Source organism: Ochotona curzoniae, unplaced genomic scaffold (assembly GCF_017591425.1).
Source record: "Ochotona curzoniae isolate NIBS_2020 unplaced genomic scaffold, NIBS_Ocur_1.0 scaffold_1852, whole genome shotgun sequence".
Lineage (NCBI taxonomy): Eukaryota > Metazoa > Chordata > Mammalia > Lagomorpha > Ochotonidae > Ochotona > Ochotona curzoniae.
This window is the reverse complement of record NW_024467087.1, coordinates 34,946,337-34,961,395: the sequence shown is the minus strand read 5'-3', so window position 1 is coordinate 34,961,395 and position 15,059 is coordinate 34,946,337. Positions and strand designations below refer to the sequence as shown.

Sequence of the window (15,059 nt, the reverse complement as noted above, 5' to 3'; positions counted from 1 at the left end):
CATAGATTTTCAAAATAAATGAGAAAAATAACATGTTGATGTTGTCATATTTGGTTTTGTGAACTTTCCTAAATAACAGTCCTTTGCATTAAAGTCTTGCATTTTTAGAAGTAATAATCTAGACTGTTTTAGTTGTTCTGACAACTTCATTATCTATGAGAATCTTCCAGATCTACTTTCAAAGGGTGTTTAACGTCCTAACTGTAAATCTTCTTTTGAAAGATTTCCTTCTTTATTTGAGAGCGAGAGAGAGAGATTCCATTTGCTGTTTTGCTCCCCAAATAACTGCAATGGCCAATAGCCAGAGCTGGGTCAGACTGAAGTTAGGAGCCAGGAGCTCCATCCAGTTATCCAGTTATCCCGTGTGGCAGAGAAGATGGCCATGTGGGCGATCTTCCTCTGCTTTCCCAAGTGCATTAACAGGGAACTGGATCAGAAGTGGATCAACCAGGACAGGAACTGATTCCCTGCGGGATGGTGCTACCACAGGTAGCAGCTTAACTCTGCTACACCAAAGCACCAGTCCTTAACTGTGAATCTCATAGTTAAAGAGTCTCTAGGGGCCAGTGGATAGAAAATTCTCTCTTTCTCTCTGCCTTTCAAACACACAAATAAATAAATATTAATAAAAGTATGTAGAGGCCACTTGCATAGCAACTATCATCCAACTAGAATAGAAGCAATGTGACTGCCACTAAGCTATGAAGGAACAGCACAGAGTGGACAGCATACTGATCCAAAATAACAGCTGTGGATAATTTTGAGTCCATAACAGGGAACTATTTCAGTGATCTATCATTGAGATCTGTAACACTATCCCTTCTAATGCATAATGAAATAATATAAACCTGTCTTTGGGGACAGAGTTACACACACACACACACACATCAAAAATAGAATTATGGTGTATTTAGTAGCTGGTGGTCTAAATTCAGATTGTTTTTAGATATCAGAGATAAGCTGACCTTTGAAGGGTGACACAAACATGCATCCAATACACACAAACCTACTCAACAGTCAGTGCACAAGATTCCTTATCTTCAAAAGTCTTTAATCCTGGTCAGTTCGAAATGCACTGACCTTGGCTTCAAGAAGATATAGTTGGAATGTGATTTGTTTTAAAGGTAAGAATGCTCCATAATTAGCAAGATATTATGTATTTAAAAAAGTTCCAGAAAGGTTCAAATAAATTCAGAAGACCCATGTGTTGTTTTCATTCCTTTTGAGTGCATTGTGTATTATATCTGTAATAGTAAAGGCTATTACAGTTCCTCAGAAAGGAAACATTTTTTTTTTATCCACCAGTTTCCAATTTTTTTCTAAGCACATTTTGTTTGTTTGTTTGTATACGGAGCACCTATAAACAAGACTGGTACACCACAGGATGCAATCTGGCAGCTTTTGCCCTAATTAGTTGTACAAAGTGCACACAAGGTAATGGAAGAACATTTGTTTGCCTTGAGTATTGATGGCAATAGATGTCATCTGAAAGTGAATTCCTTGAGTTGTACTGTGAACTTAAATGGTAAATGAATAGGCCTAAGACATACCACAGTTGATTTTCAGGTAAAATAACCTTTCAACAAGTTGATCGTGACCAAGGAAATTTCAACTTTGGTTCAGGAAGCATCTCTTCTCCCTTAAAAAGACATGGGGATTATGTTGGAGGCACTGTAAGAAGAGTAAGGAACGGCTCCCTTGTTTGCCTCTCTCTGCATAGAGCTCACATGGAGTGTGGGAATGTAACATACCTTCTTCATTGATAATCAAGTCTGTTACCCATTACCAGGTATTCTTCAGTTTTGAATGAGGTTTTCATTCTCACTGACAACCACGGATAAATCTGCATTGCTTTAAACCTAATTCTATACATGTGCTGATGCTATAATCAAAATTGGGCTTTCGGAACAGTTATCTCAGGCAACGTTTTGGTTGTTTCTGGGATTTAATCTTCAATTCAACCAACTGAATACAATTCAACTTTAATTTTGCCAACCAGACTTCAGTCTTTTCAGTAGATACCAAGGCACATATAGATTTGTAGGAAAGAATAATTATTTATTCAAAACTTCTGAAGGACCACTGAAATGTTTGCCACCCTTTGCCTAGAATATTCATGTGGCAACTACACATTTTAAATTTTCCACATGGTCTTGGTTTCAAATGTTTTGTTATGCTTTTCCCATCTTTATGATAATACTCATAGGACCATATACTGTTTTAATCATAAAATATGGCAGCCAGACGTACACAAAAAGTAATTGGATAATAACTTTGTTCATATTTATGAAACAGGCATTAGGGCATTTGGTGCAGCAGTTGAGGTGTTGCTTGGGACACCTGATTAGCATCTGGATTGGAGTTCTGTCTATGCTAATGATTCCAGCTGTTGCTCATATGCACCCTAGGAGGCAGCAGGTCTAATACTTGGAAGATTGCTACTGTATGGGAGACTTGGATTGGGTTCTAGCTTTTGGGCTGGCCCAACCATGGCTGTTGCAGGCAGGCATTTGAGGGAGAAAACTGGAAGATGGGAGATCTCTTTTTCCCTCTGCTTTTCAATTAATTAAAATAAAATGACCAATTAAAGAAGAGATTATTTATGTATTATTGTTTTTTTAAAGATTTATTTTTATTATTTTGTTTATTGGAAAGGCGGATATACAGAGAGGACAGACAGAGAGGAAGATCTTCCGTCCGATGATTCACTCCCTAACTGAGCGCAACGGTCGATGCTATGCCAATCCGAAGCCAGGAGCCTCTTCCGGGTCTCCCACGCGGGTGCAGGGTCCCAAAGCTTTGGGCCGTCCTTGACTGCTTTCCCAGGCCACAGGCAGGGAGCTGGAAGGGAAGCGGGGCTGCCGGGATAGAACCGGCACCCATATGGGATCCCGGGCGTGCAAGGCGAGGACCTTAACCACTGCGCCACCGCGCCGGGCCCTGTATTACTATTTAAAAAGAAGTCACTGTTTCTGGTGTTACAATACTTTTTTTGAAAAAAAAAATTATTTATTTATTTCAAATGTAGAGTTGCAGATTGAGAAGGAGTGACAGAGATCTTCTATCCACTGGTTTGATTTCTCAGACAATCACAGTAGCCATGGCTAGATGAGACTGGAGCCAGAAACCAGGAGCTTCATCCATATCTCTCGCATGAGGTCAGGGTACAAGCACTTCATCCACATTATGCTATTTCCCAAACTATTAGTGGGTAGCTGGATTGGAAGTGGGGTAGACGGGACTCAAAATGGTACCTATACAGGATGCTGGTGTTGTTTTACTTGCTATGTGATAATGCTGACTTACAATTCTTTTTTTTTTAGATATTTATTTTAGAAGAAGATTTTAGTGTAGGAGGAAAAGAGACTGAAAGAGAAAGTGGTCTTTCATTCGCAGGTTTACTCCCAAAATGCCAGCAATGGCCGGAGCTGAGCAGATCTGAAATCAGGAACCAGGAGGTTCTTCTGGGTCTCCCACATGGGTGCAGGGGCCCAAGGATTTGCCTTATCCTCCACTGTTTTCCCAAGTCATACACAGAGAGCTGCATTAGGAGTGGAGCAGTTGGGACACAAAGTGGGGCCTATATTGCATGTTGTCACTGTAGGTGGAGGATTAGCTAGTTATGTCACCATGCCAGCCTCTACAATATATATTTTTTTAAATCATGTAACTTGTGGACAATCTTGTGGAATAGGGATGCTTCACCAGTTTTCTTTGTTTGTTTGAGGTCTGAAGGGAAGCTCTCTTAAGGTCATTCAGTTATTGAATGCACCAGTATGAATTCGGTTTTGTCATTTTAAAACTTGCTTGTACTTCACTGTAAAATTTAATGTTTTCTGAAAAAACAAAATCACCAAGATTTTAGAATTCCATCAAGGAAAATATATTCAATCTTTTGTCTGCATAATCAAAACACTCAAGTATTTAATGAGTCCAAAAGAAATGCTAGATTGGACACCAAAGATAAATGGCAAGTCTACAGTAATTTAAGCTGTAAACTGTAAAGCTGGAAGCATTCTTAGTTATTGTTAGTTAAATATAAAAAGGAGAATAAAATAGTATAGGGGTGAGATATGTTTATATTATTATTTGGAGGAGGTGGTTGACATCATGCCAAATGCACGGAACAAGTTGTCTGCATGCCTTGGTCTTTGTACTGGCTGACAGACATGTAGGATATATGAGACCTTTACTAAGTCTTCTAACCTGTTGACTGCAGCTTCTTCACCTATAAAAGAAGGGTAATAATGACTTCTCTACGATCCTTAGAATGCTGCTTGTATCAAATAAATGAGAGAATTTTAAAAAAATTTTCAAAATATCAATTCCACTCACATACTTTTTTTTGTGTTCTGTACATCAGTTGCCACATGTCAGGGAAAACATGACGTTTGACTTTTGGGAATTGACTTATTTCACTAGGCCTTTGCATCTGGATTGTTGCAAATGACAGGATTTCATTTTTCTGTGTGAGTTGTGTTTTATCATGTACATATCTCACAATTTTTTTTCTACCTAGTCATCAGGTGATGGGTATCTGGATTGATTCAATTTCTTAACTATTGTGAGTTGAGCTTCTATAAACATGAGGGGGTTCAGATAACTTTTGTATGCTGATTTCATAATCTTTCACTAAATTTCTAGGAGTGGAATGGCTGGATTATACCGTAGATTTATTTTCAGATTTCCGAGAACTCTTCATATTGTCTTCCATAATTGTACTGTTATACATTCCAAGCAATAGTGCATTAGGGTGTCTTTTTCTCCACATCTTTGCCAGCACTTGTTATTTTTTCTATTTTTTTTTTTTTGCATGGTATCCATTCTGACTAGGATGAGGTGAAATTTCACTATGATTTTTATTTGTATTTTCTTGATGGCTAACAATTAATTTTTTCCTCCTTCTGCTAATTTTTTTTAAGACTTATTTATTTATTTATTTTTTAAAGATTTATTTTTATTATTTTTTTATTGGAAAGGCGGATATACAGAGAGGAGAGACAGAGAGGAAGATCTTCCACCAGATGATTCACTCCCCAGGAGGCTGCAACGGCTAGAGCTGAGCCAATCCGAAGCCAGGAGCCTCTTCCAGGTCTCCCACGCAGGTGCAGGGTCCCAAAGCTTTGGGCCGTCCTCAACTGCTTTCCCAGGCCACAGGCAGGAGCTGGAAGGGAAGCGGGACTGCCGGGATAGAACCGGCGCCCATATGGGATCCCAGACGTGCAAGGCGATGACCTTAATCACTGCACCATCGCACCGGGCCTCCTCCTGCTAATTTTAAATTTGGTTTATTTTTGTTTTCCCAGGTTTTTGAGAAGCATATTAGATCATTTATTAGATGCCTTTCCTATTTCTTCATATAGACACCAACTGCTCTAAACTTTCTTTTTAACCTTGCATTTTTGTGCCCCCAATTCCAGCTCCTGCTGGTGGATGCTGCAGCCTAGTCTGGCACAGCAAGGCCCTGTCCTGGCCCCAGTGAACTGGCTGGTGTTGCAGCTGGACCTGGCTCCTCCTGCACTTCATCCTGGTTCTGGGATATACCAGTGGCTATTATGAGTTGGCCTGACCTGGCCCAGTCTGATCCCCCTCACCAGAACTGACCCACATGTATGCTGGTGGGTACTGTAACCAGACCTGGGTTAGGCTGCTCCTTGTTTTGGTTCTTGTGTTCACATGCAGGGACTGTGACCTGACAAAGGAGTTCCCCAAGCTCCTCTATCAGATCACCTCCCAGTGGCAGATCTCACACACAACGGTGGGTCCTTGGCCCAGGTTGACTTTGTCCACTTCTTGTCTGAGCAGAAACAGGGTCCTTGTCCAACTGGCCCATACCCTATATGGTTCTTACTAATGGGTATTGCAGCCCAGACTCAGCTCTCATGTGGTTCACTGGGAGCCAAGACCGTTCTACACCTACCGTGGCTCTCACGAGTACCAGTGGGTGCTGGAGTCTAGCCCAGTCTAGCATTCCTCAGACCCAGTCTCCACCCACGCTGAGGGAGACTGCAGCCATGTCCAGCCCAGATTGCTACCCCTCATTTTGGCTCTTGTGCTTACCAGTGGGAACACCAACCCAGCCAGTGTGTCCCCTTAGCTCTCCAACTAGGCCTGTTCCCAACCACAGATATTGGGAATGCCATCGGGCATTAGTATTCCAAATGGGATAGCCCACATAGTTCTCCTCAGATTCCATACACAGACCAGATTCACTCATATGCTGCTCAGTGTCATGGCCCAGCCTCATATTACCCATTCCCTTTTTTGACTCTTGCTGGTGGATTTCATGATTTAGCCATGTAAGTATAGTGGTCTTGTCCACAGAGTCCCTCAGAAGTCATTCCTCACTGGACATGAACCCTCAGAGGGTCCTTGCTCCCAGCCACCTGTGCCATCCCCCAGATTCCCTGCAACCCCACACCCCCAAGTCCCCAAGTACGTTGCCAGGTGGTCCAAGGGCTTAGCCAGGCATCGATGTCACCTGAGGCTCCTGGCCCGAGTCCCAACGGCCACAGTCCCGCAGCTGGTGAGACTGAGCTTCTAGCCCAGACTGGCTTAAGTTCTGTCTGCTGCAAGGCAGTGGTGGGCGAAGCTAACATCCAGAGCCTCTAGCCTGGCTGGGTCTGAGTTCCCCTGGCCACAGCCATGCAGCCAGTTGAACCCTACTTAAAAATGCTTATCATAGTTTTAAAATAATCCTAATATACTTTACATTTTCTTTCTAAAAAATATTTATTTTTATTTAAAGAGCAGAGTTACACAAAGAAAAGGAAAAAAAATTCTACTAAGGTTAAATAAGATACAAGTGTAATAAATTTCATTTTTTGAACTTGTTAGTGTATGATTTTTGGATACACAATCTTATCAGAAGAAAGCATTGGAAGTCTAAACAGTCTTTCAAGAACATGAACGTCATCCAAATGGTCCTTCATTGTTAGAGATGTGCGTCTTCTAAACAATAGGAACAAGAGATATTAGGGAGTGAATAAAGCAGTCTTTTTCAGATGTGGAGCGAAAATGCTACACAGATTTTATTTTTTTTAGATCTTAAAGCAGTCTTACAATCTAGCAATCAAAATCAGATCTGGTTATTCTGTTTCACATTTTACTACAGTGTGTGACATCTCCACATTTATATTACTAATGATCACCAAGACTCAAAATTGGAAACTAAGTCCTCTTTGGAGTTTTTCCAACTTCCCTGATTATATATCACCGTAGGGCCTTGTAACAGATGTAATAGATTTTATCCACCTGACACACTGAATCGCCATCTTGACAAGTGGGGTCTGGAATCTGTACTTCTTAATTTGTTTTTAAAAAGATTTACTCATTTGTTTTCTATTTAGAAAGCATAGTTATATATAGAGACAAAGAGATGTTCCTTCTGCTGATTCACTCCATAAATGGCCAAAATGATGGAGCTGAGTCAATCTGAAGTCAGGAGCTTCCTACAGGTATATTCTCACAGGCATATTAGTAGAGAGCAGGATTGGAAGTGCAGCAGGTAGGGCTCCAGCCTGTTCCCATTTGTGATGTCAACATCACAGGCAGAGGTTTAATGCACTATGCCATTTGAAGACAGTCAATTCCTATTCCTATAAGTGAAATTTGTTGCTTAGGAACTATGTGAACTTGACCAGCACCAGCTCATGTAAAGTAAGTAGGATTATCAAAAGATAGTCCCAGCCAAGTAAGAGTAGATCTTTACTTTCTTGTTTTATTTTCAAAGCAATCCAAAAATTTAAATTTTTAAAAAATATGAGCTTTTATATGTTTTTAAAATATTTATTTATTTGAAAAACAAAGAGACAGATACATACAGATAGATTCCATCTGTTGGTTCAATACCTAAATGGCCACAATGGCCAGGGTTGGATCAGATTAAAGTCCAGGAGCCAGGAGCCCTATCTTGTCATGTGTGTTGCATGGGCCCAATTACTTGGCCCTTATGTTTCTGTCTTCCAGTGCACATTACCAAAAAGCTGGACTGGAAGAGGAAAACTCCAATGTGCATAGATGGAGGCTTTTACTCCATTGTCTCCACAATGCCAGCTCTGAATGCACACACTTTTTAATAAGCAATATAAAAGCACATAAGCTCTATGCTCACTAAACTGAGCATGTCTCTAAAATAATTTAGCTAGCAGCTAATTGGGCTCACCAATTGCCATTTGAACTGTATCTGACAGCAGGTGGCAGCAGTAACCTAGTAATTGCTATTCCACAAGGGAGAAAGATGTTGCTACAGCACTGATTAACACTGGGGACATTATTTTATTCCTCTGGGGGGAAAACCACCCCAAGGTCACCAGATTTTGGATGAGCCACATTTTGGTCAAGTTATGAGAGAGCTAAGAGTGAGAAACAGCCTATTGGGTGCAATGGGAGTCTGTCAGGCATGACTGGAATAGCTGACTCCCAGAAAATATATATATATTGTATTGAGAAATAGAGTAAGCCTGGTTACAGCCACAGGTTGGAGGACGTCTTCCTCAGACTGACAAAAATTATTCAAAATATATCGCGGATCTAAGTGTACAAACTAACTTGAAAACTCTCAGAAATCAAATGTGAGATTAGAGCTTTGTGAGTTTGGCAATGGTTTCTTAGATACAACACCAAAAGCATGAGTGACCTAAGAAAAACAAGACAAGTGGAACTACATCAAAATATAAAAAGTTTGTACTTCAAAGCACATCATTAGGAAAAGGAAAAGACAGAATTGGAGAAGTTTGCAAATCATGTATCTTATAGGGGACTTCAATACAGAATGTATAAATGATCTTTTACAACTGAATAAAAACTGTTAAGTGATTTGAATACAGTTCTCTTAAAGAACATGAGAAATGTGTGAACATATAAGAAGATGATAAGCTGGCCCAGAGCGATAGCCTAGTGCCTCAAGTCCTTGCCTTAAATGCGCTGGGATCCCATATGGGCACTGGTTCTAATCCTGGCAGCCCCACTTCCCATCCAGCTCCCTGCTTGTGGCCTGAGAAAGCAGTCGAGGATGGCCCAAAGCTTTGGGACCCTGCACCCACATGGCAGACCCAGAGGAGGTTCCTGGCTCCTGGTTTCGGATTGGTTTAGCTTCAGCCATTACGGCCACTTGGGGAATGAATGAACTGACAAAAGATCTTCATCTCTGTCTCTACTTTTCTCTGTATATCTGCCTTTGCAATAAAAATAAATATATCTTAAAAAAAGAAGATGACAAGCCTATTTAATTAATCATCAGGGAGATGCAAATCACACAATGTAAATACCATGTCATTCTCAAAGGATGCCTGGAAAAAAAAAAGACAGCTAGAGGCCAACATCATGACGCAATCAGTTAATTTTCTTTCCTTCCTTCCTTCCTTCCTTCCTTCCTTCCTTCCTTCCTTCCTCCCTCCCTCTCTCCCTCTCTCTCCCCCTCCTTCCCTCCCTCCTTCCCTCCCTCTCTCTCCTGAACATCCAGAGCTGAGCTGATCCAAAGCCAGGAGCCTGGAGCTTCTTCTAGGTCTTGTACGCAGGTGGAGGGTCCCAAGGCTTTGGGCCATTCTCTACTGCTTTCCCAGGCCACAAGCAGGGAGCTGGATGGGAAGTAGAGCATCCAGGACATGAACTGGTGCCCATGTGGAATACCAGTACTGCAAAGTGGATTATTAGTCAACTGAGCTATTTCACTGGCCCCCAAGTTACTGCTTTCAACACCGACATCCCATATCATAGTTCCAGCAGGAGCCCCTGTTACTCTGCTCCCATCCAACTCCCTAGAAATATGACTGGGAGGACAGTGGAATCCCAGTCACCTATGTTGGAGACATGAATGGTTCCTGGCTCCTGGCTTCAATCTCTCCCAGTCCTGGCTATTGTGGCCCTTTGGGGAGTGAATTAGCAGATGAAATTTACTTTTGTCTCCCCTTCCTTTCACTCATTCTACCTTCAAAATAAATACACCTCTTTATAAAGATAACAGTAAATGTTAGCCATAGTATAGAGAAATTGGAAACGTCATGCATTTCTGATGGAGTTGTAAATGATGCAACTTTTTGGGAAACAAAATGTGACCTAGAAATTCCACTCTAGATACACAGCTAAGAGAAAAGAGAGCATGTCCAACTAACTGGACAGTCACAGTATTGTTATTAACAACAGCCAAAAGATAGAAGCTACATAAATGTTCTCTGACTTGTCAATATATGAACAAAATCCAATAGAATATTACTCAGAGATAAGGAAGAATAAAATACTATCACATGCTTCAACTTGGATGAACCTTGAAAACATTGTGCTTGGTGAGTGAAGAATTACAAAATGATTTCATTTATATGAAATGTCCAGAATAGGCAAATGTATAGAGATAGAAATTAAATTAGTGATTTCCAGGGGTTGCAAGGATGTGGGAACTGTGGTGACTCCAAATGAGTACAAGAGTTGTTTTGGGGGGAAGGTTGAGGCGATGAAAATATTCTGAAGTTAGGCAGTGATACTTACTGCACAACTCAGTGTATATAGTAAAAACAGCTGAATTATACACTTTTAAAGGGTGATGTTTACAGTATGTGAACTCAAAAAAAGCTGTTTTCTAAAAAGCTATTAATGCTCGTTATCAAATATAAGAAAATCATTTTTTTTCTCAGGAAATAGTTTTAGTATGTGTGATTTATATGAGCTGAGATGTGGGATAAAGAAGTTGTGACAGTGATCTACACCCCATCGTCTGGCTTTTGGGGGACAATAAACTAGTTGAGGAGACTATTGGCAATAGGAAAGACTGACAAGGTCGGGAAGGAGGCCAAATAGAGTGAGACCCAGCCTGGGGTAGCAACTACCTCACTCTCGGTCTATAGAAAAAGCAAGGTAATGGAGATTCCTTGTGTCTTTGTGAGAGACTGGAAATCAGCATAACAATCCCCTTTGAATGCCAACAGAACAGGGAAAAATGCACACATTTCAACCAGGCAAAGGATAGGAAGTTCTTACTTTTAGAACTTGTCTGACCAGAATTTTCTCATTTCATACCACTACGTATGCACACACACACACACAGACACACACACACACACACACACCACTCACAGAGACAAGAAGGAGAGAATGAAATGATTCTCTAATTAATTATTTGCTGGAGAAAAAAATGGTATATATCACAGAAAGCAACAGCAAAAGTAAGGCATCAAGCCTCTCAGTCATCAAGGTAGTCTTCTGCTATAACAGGCACATTAGCAGGATGCCCGCTCCCAGATCCTGGTACAAGGTGGCTGATGGGTCCTGCAGCCCTGACAGTACCTTTATGCTTCTCATGTCCGGTTCCCACACCCACCAATGGAAGCAGTGGCCTCACGGTGGAGTGTCTGGTATTCCCTTACCACGCCCACTCCCAGACTGGAACCTGAATGTGGCAGTACATGCTGCAGTCCCATTTGAGATGGTCAGCTCCTAAGATTGGCATTCATCCGAAGTGTTACAAACTGGCTCAACCAGACTGACATTTTCTCCCAGCTCTTTCTAGTTGTGCAGATCCTTAGCTCAGCCTGACCCAACCTTGCTCTGGATGTGCTGGGGGAAGGGGTGGGTCATTAGACTGGCATGACATGATACAGTGTCAGTTTTCTCTTTTCAATGTTGCTACCTGGCCCAATGGAGTCAGGGCCCATGTCCTGTCATGGCTCTTGTGTGCACCAGTGAGAGGAACCTGGACCAGCCCTGCCTGTCCCCAGACCCAGCCCATGCACATGCCAAATACTGTGTAGCGCTTCTTTGCTCCGTTGGACCCACCCTTGGCTCTTGTCAGCTGTGGCTTAGCGGGAGAGAACCCCATGCTCCCATGCCTTGCCTGCTCCAAGCCCTGTTAGCCACGTGTTCTGAAGAGTACAACAGCCCTGCCTTGCAGCGTCTGCCTTCATTCCTGGCCTTCACATGTTTTGTCACGTGTGCTATAGCCTGGCCCAGCCTGGCCTCCTCCCAGCCCTGGCTCTTGAGAGAGTCAGGTGAGTTTTGTGGACTACCATGTCTCAGCCTGCTACTACTCACAGCTCCTGCACAAATTGGCAGGTGCTGACATCAACTGTTGATCTCACAAGTCCCTATAGAACTTCCCCCAGTCCAGTTATCTCAGGTTGTGGTGGGTGCTGTGGGCCAGCCTGACTTGTCTCAACCCTTCTCTGACTCTCATGGGTGGATTTTGAGTGCTTGCCCAGTCAGGCATGCCCCGAACCTCAAACGTTTGTTGAGCACCAATGGGTGTTAGATGATACCATTTGGCCTCAACCAATTCCTCAACATGGGCAGCTTTCTTGAGCTGATCCAAATATGCCTTTGGTTTCCTGTCTCTGAATTGCTTCATCTAAGTCCCACTGCCTACCAATGACTGCAATGACCTGTTCCTCCTAAGGCCACACACCCAAGTCCTTCCCTGTCAAATACACCATTAGTGGCCACTCACTCCAACATATCCACCCACCCTCTGCCTGGGGGCGGGGTTTCATGTTCAAGCACACCATTACACAACTTTCCCACTTACTTCGATGAACATTATGAACTAGGCAAGTGTGCTGGCACACTGGTATAGTTAACACAAATTTGGTATTAACCAGGTTCAGAATGCCTGCCAGCCTTGGGCTACTTTTCTCCCAGCACTTTAGCACTTGTCCAGGTACAAGGCAACCTAGGCAGCTGCCCGAGGCTGAAGGAGAAGTAGAACATTCAGACTGCGATGTTGGAGAAGCCATTTCCAAGTGCTCCTACACTGGTGTCAGCTTAAGTGCTCTGATCTGCTGACCCATCTTCATGAGCCTTTCCATCTAGAGCTAGGAGCTGCTCAGCAGCGCTCCCTGTGATTGGCTGCTCTGTCTCTGGGCGGAATAGCTGTCCAATCACGCGTGAGCCGAGCAAGTGTGTGGAGGGGGAGGCAGGGGGCAGCAGGCCTGTCATCCTGTCTGGGGCGGAGACTGCCGGATCGGGCAGCCGTCCTGAGTATATAAGCCAGACTGCAGCGCCACCCGCGGCGACAAGGAGATGGCTGAGCCCCATGGTGACTCGACTTCTGAGGAGACCCAGGAGCCAGCCTCGAACCCTCCAAGGGAGGAGACACCTCGACGCCGCTACCGCCACCACCGCCGCCGCCGCCACCAAGGCCATGAACACAGCTTCGCCGGCTGCTTCCCCAGGCTTCTCCTGAGGCGCCATGAGGACCTCACTCTGTCCAGGGCGGCCAGGAGCCTGCTGGACAGTTACGTGAGGGAACTCTTGGAGCGCATCGCCCAGGAGGCCTCCTGCTTGCTCCGGGAGAGGAACCGCTCCGTCCTCACCCACGTCGAGATCCAGGACGCCATCCAGCGCCTGCTGTCTGGCGAGCTTCGCCTGGTCTCTGTCTTCCAGGGCTCCAATGCCCTCCTGAATTACCACAGACACAACTGAGCTGCCGAGGCGCTGCCCAGCGTCTCCCCACAAAGGCTCTTTTCAGAGCCACACACTGAGGCGAAAAGCCTGTAGCACTGTCTCTGAGCACCCACCCCGGGCTGTACCCCCAGTCACTCTCCTTGTTGCTTCACATCGCAGGCCTGACTAGCATAGCTTACACTGCCCACACTGCACACCGTGCGTCCTCTGTGTTTCTTTTTGGTTTTGTTGTTCCGACCTCCCAGTAGGTTGTTCTCCCCGCCTTCCGGTTGGTGTTCTATCCCCTCCTTGATGGTTACCACCAGCTCTGATTCCAGAAAGGAGCCCACAGAGGCTGCACTGGCAGGCTGCTTTGGCAGCTGTTCCCCGAGTGTTGGGTGGTGATTGTGGGCACAGTGTTCTGACTCCGCAAATCGTGTATGGTTCCTGGTCCCTGACGGCATACAAATTCTGTTTCTTTGAGACAAGACCCCAGAGGTGGGGGAGAAGAAAGAAGGGGTCGGAGGCTGTTGATCATTGGATGGGGAACCTTAGGAGGCCATGGTGTCCTCCATGTTCTCTGCTACAGGCTGGCCAGGTAAGTGGAGGGACTTGTGTTGGGTATCTGTCTGGTGGTCATGTTGCAGTCAGAGGAGCACTTGATGCCACGTGAGCACATGGGCGGCCATGAGGACGCTGGGCTGTCAGACATGCCTCACCCAGGAGTGAGTGAGGTTGTTCCTGCACCCAGGACAGGCCGAGGTCTATGTTCTCCTGCTTTCAGACACTGTGCTGGTACTGTCTGAGTTCCGTGAAGATTAGACTCTGCTCAGAAGTCGGGTGAGTGGCAGACTCAGCCTCTGGGGTGCCATGGGTTGGTGTAAGGGAACCCCACACGGATGGGTGGGTGCTTCGTATGGTACCCATTCCGTACCCAGCAGTCTTCCCCCTCCCACTAATGTCTCTTTTCAGAGCTGCCCACTGAGGCTGAAAAATCCTGGAGCAGTGCAGCTGGAATTATTAGATTGTATTGGTGTCCTGGGCCTTTGTTGAAAGCACTAGGGACCCTGCCTGAGACCTGGCTGACTGGATTGAGCTCCTGGACCTGGCTTCAGGAACATCCAACGATACCAATTTTAGAACTTATGGAAAGAAAGAGCAGATGGGATATTTCTATGTCCCTCTGTCTGTCAGTTACTGTAAAATATTGGTCACATTTAGGGGAAATCTGGGCTAGAGAGAGCCATTGGGAGACTGAGTAGGTCTTTGAACTACTGAATCATTCTCCAAGTGGCAACAATGACTGTGGCTGGGACAAGCTGAAGCATGGAATCAAGATCAGGCTAATCTTGGCTTTGGGCAGCAGGGGCTGCAAGTGCTTGGGCTATCATCTTCTGCTGACTCCTGAGCCACACTGATTAGCAGGGAGCTGCATGGGAAGTAGTGCAGCTGGGAACAGGTGCTCCCAGGGCAAGCCAACATGGCAGGCTGCACTGTAACTGTGTTGCAGAAGTGTAAAGTGGTAGCATGGGCACTTGGTCCTGCAGGTGAGATATCTGCCATGATGACAATATCTAACATTGGAAGGCCTGAGTTCCAGTTCAGGATCTGTTTCCATTCTGGTTTTCTGCTCATGCCCACTGTGAGATTCCGCAAGTGAGGGCTAGAGCTGTTGTGCTCCAGTCATTCCC

General features: G+C 44.3%; 1 protein-coding gene across 1 annotated transcript; it reads left to right on the top strand.

The window, feature by feature from the left end:
• Nucleotides 1-13,005: 13,005 nt before the first annotated feature.
• Nucleotides 13,006-13,407, top strand: LOC121169070 (histone H2B type F-M-like). Its single transcript, XM_040999538.1, has one exon. It carries the CDS (start codon nucleotides 13,006-13,008, stop codon nucleotides 13,405-13,407), a length of 402 nt encoding a protein of 133 aa, XP_040855472.1.
• The last annotated feature ends 1,652 nt before the right edge of the window (nucleotides 13,408-15,059 follow it).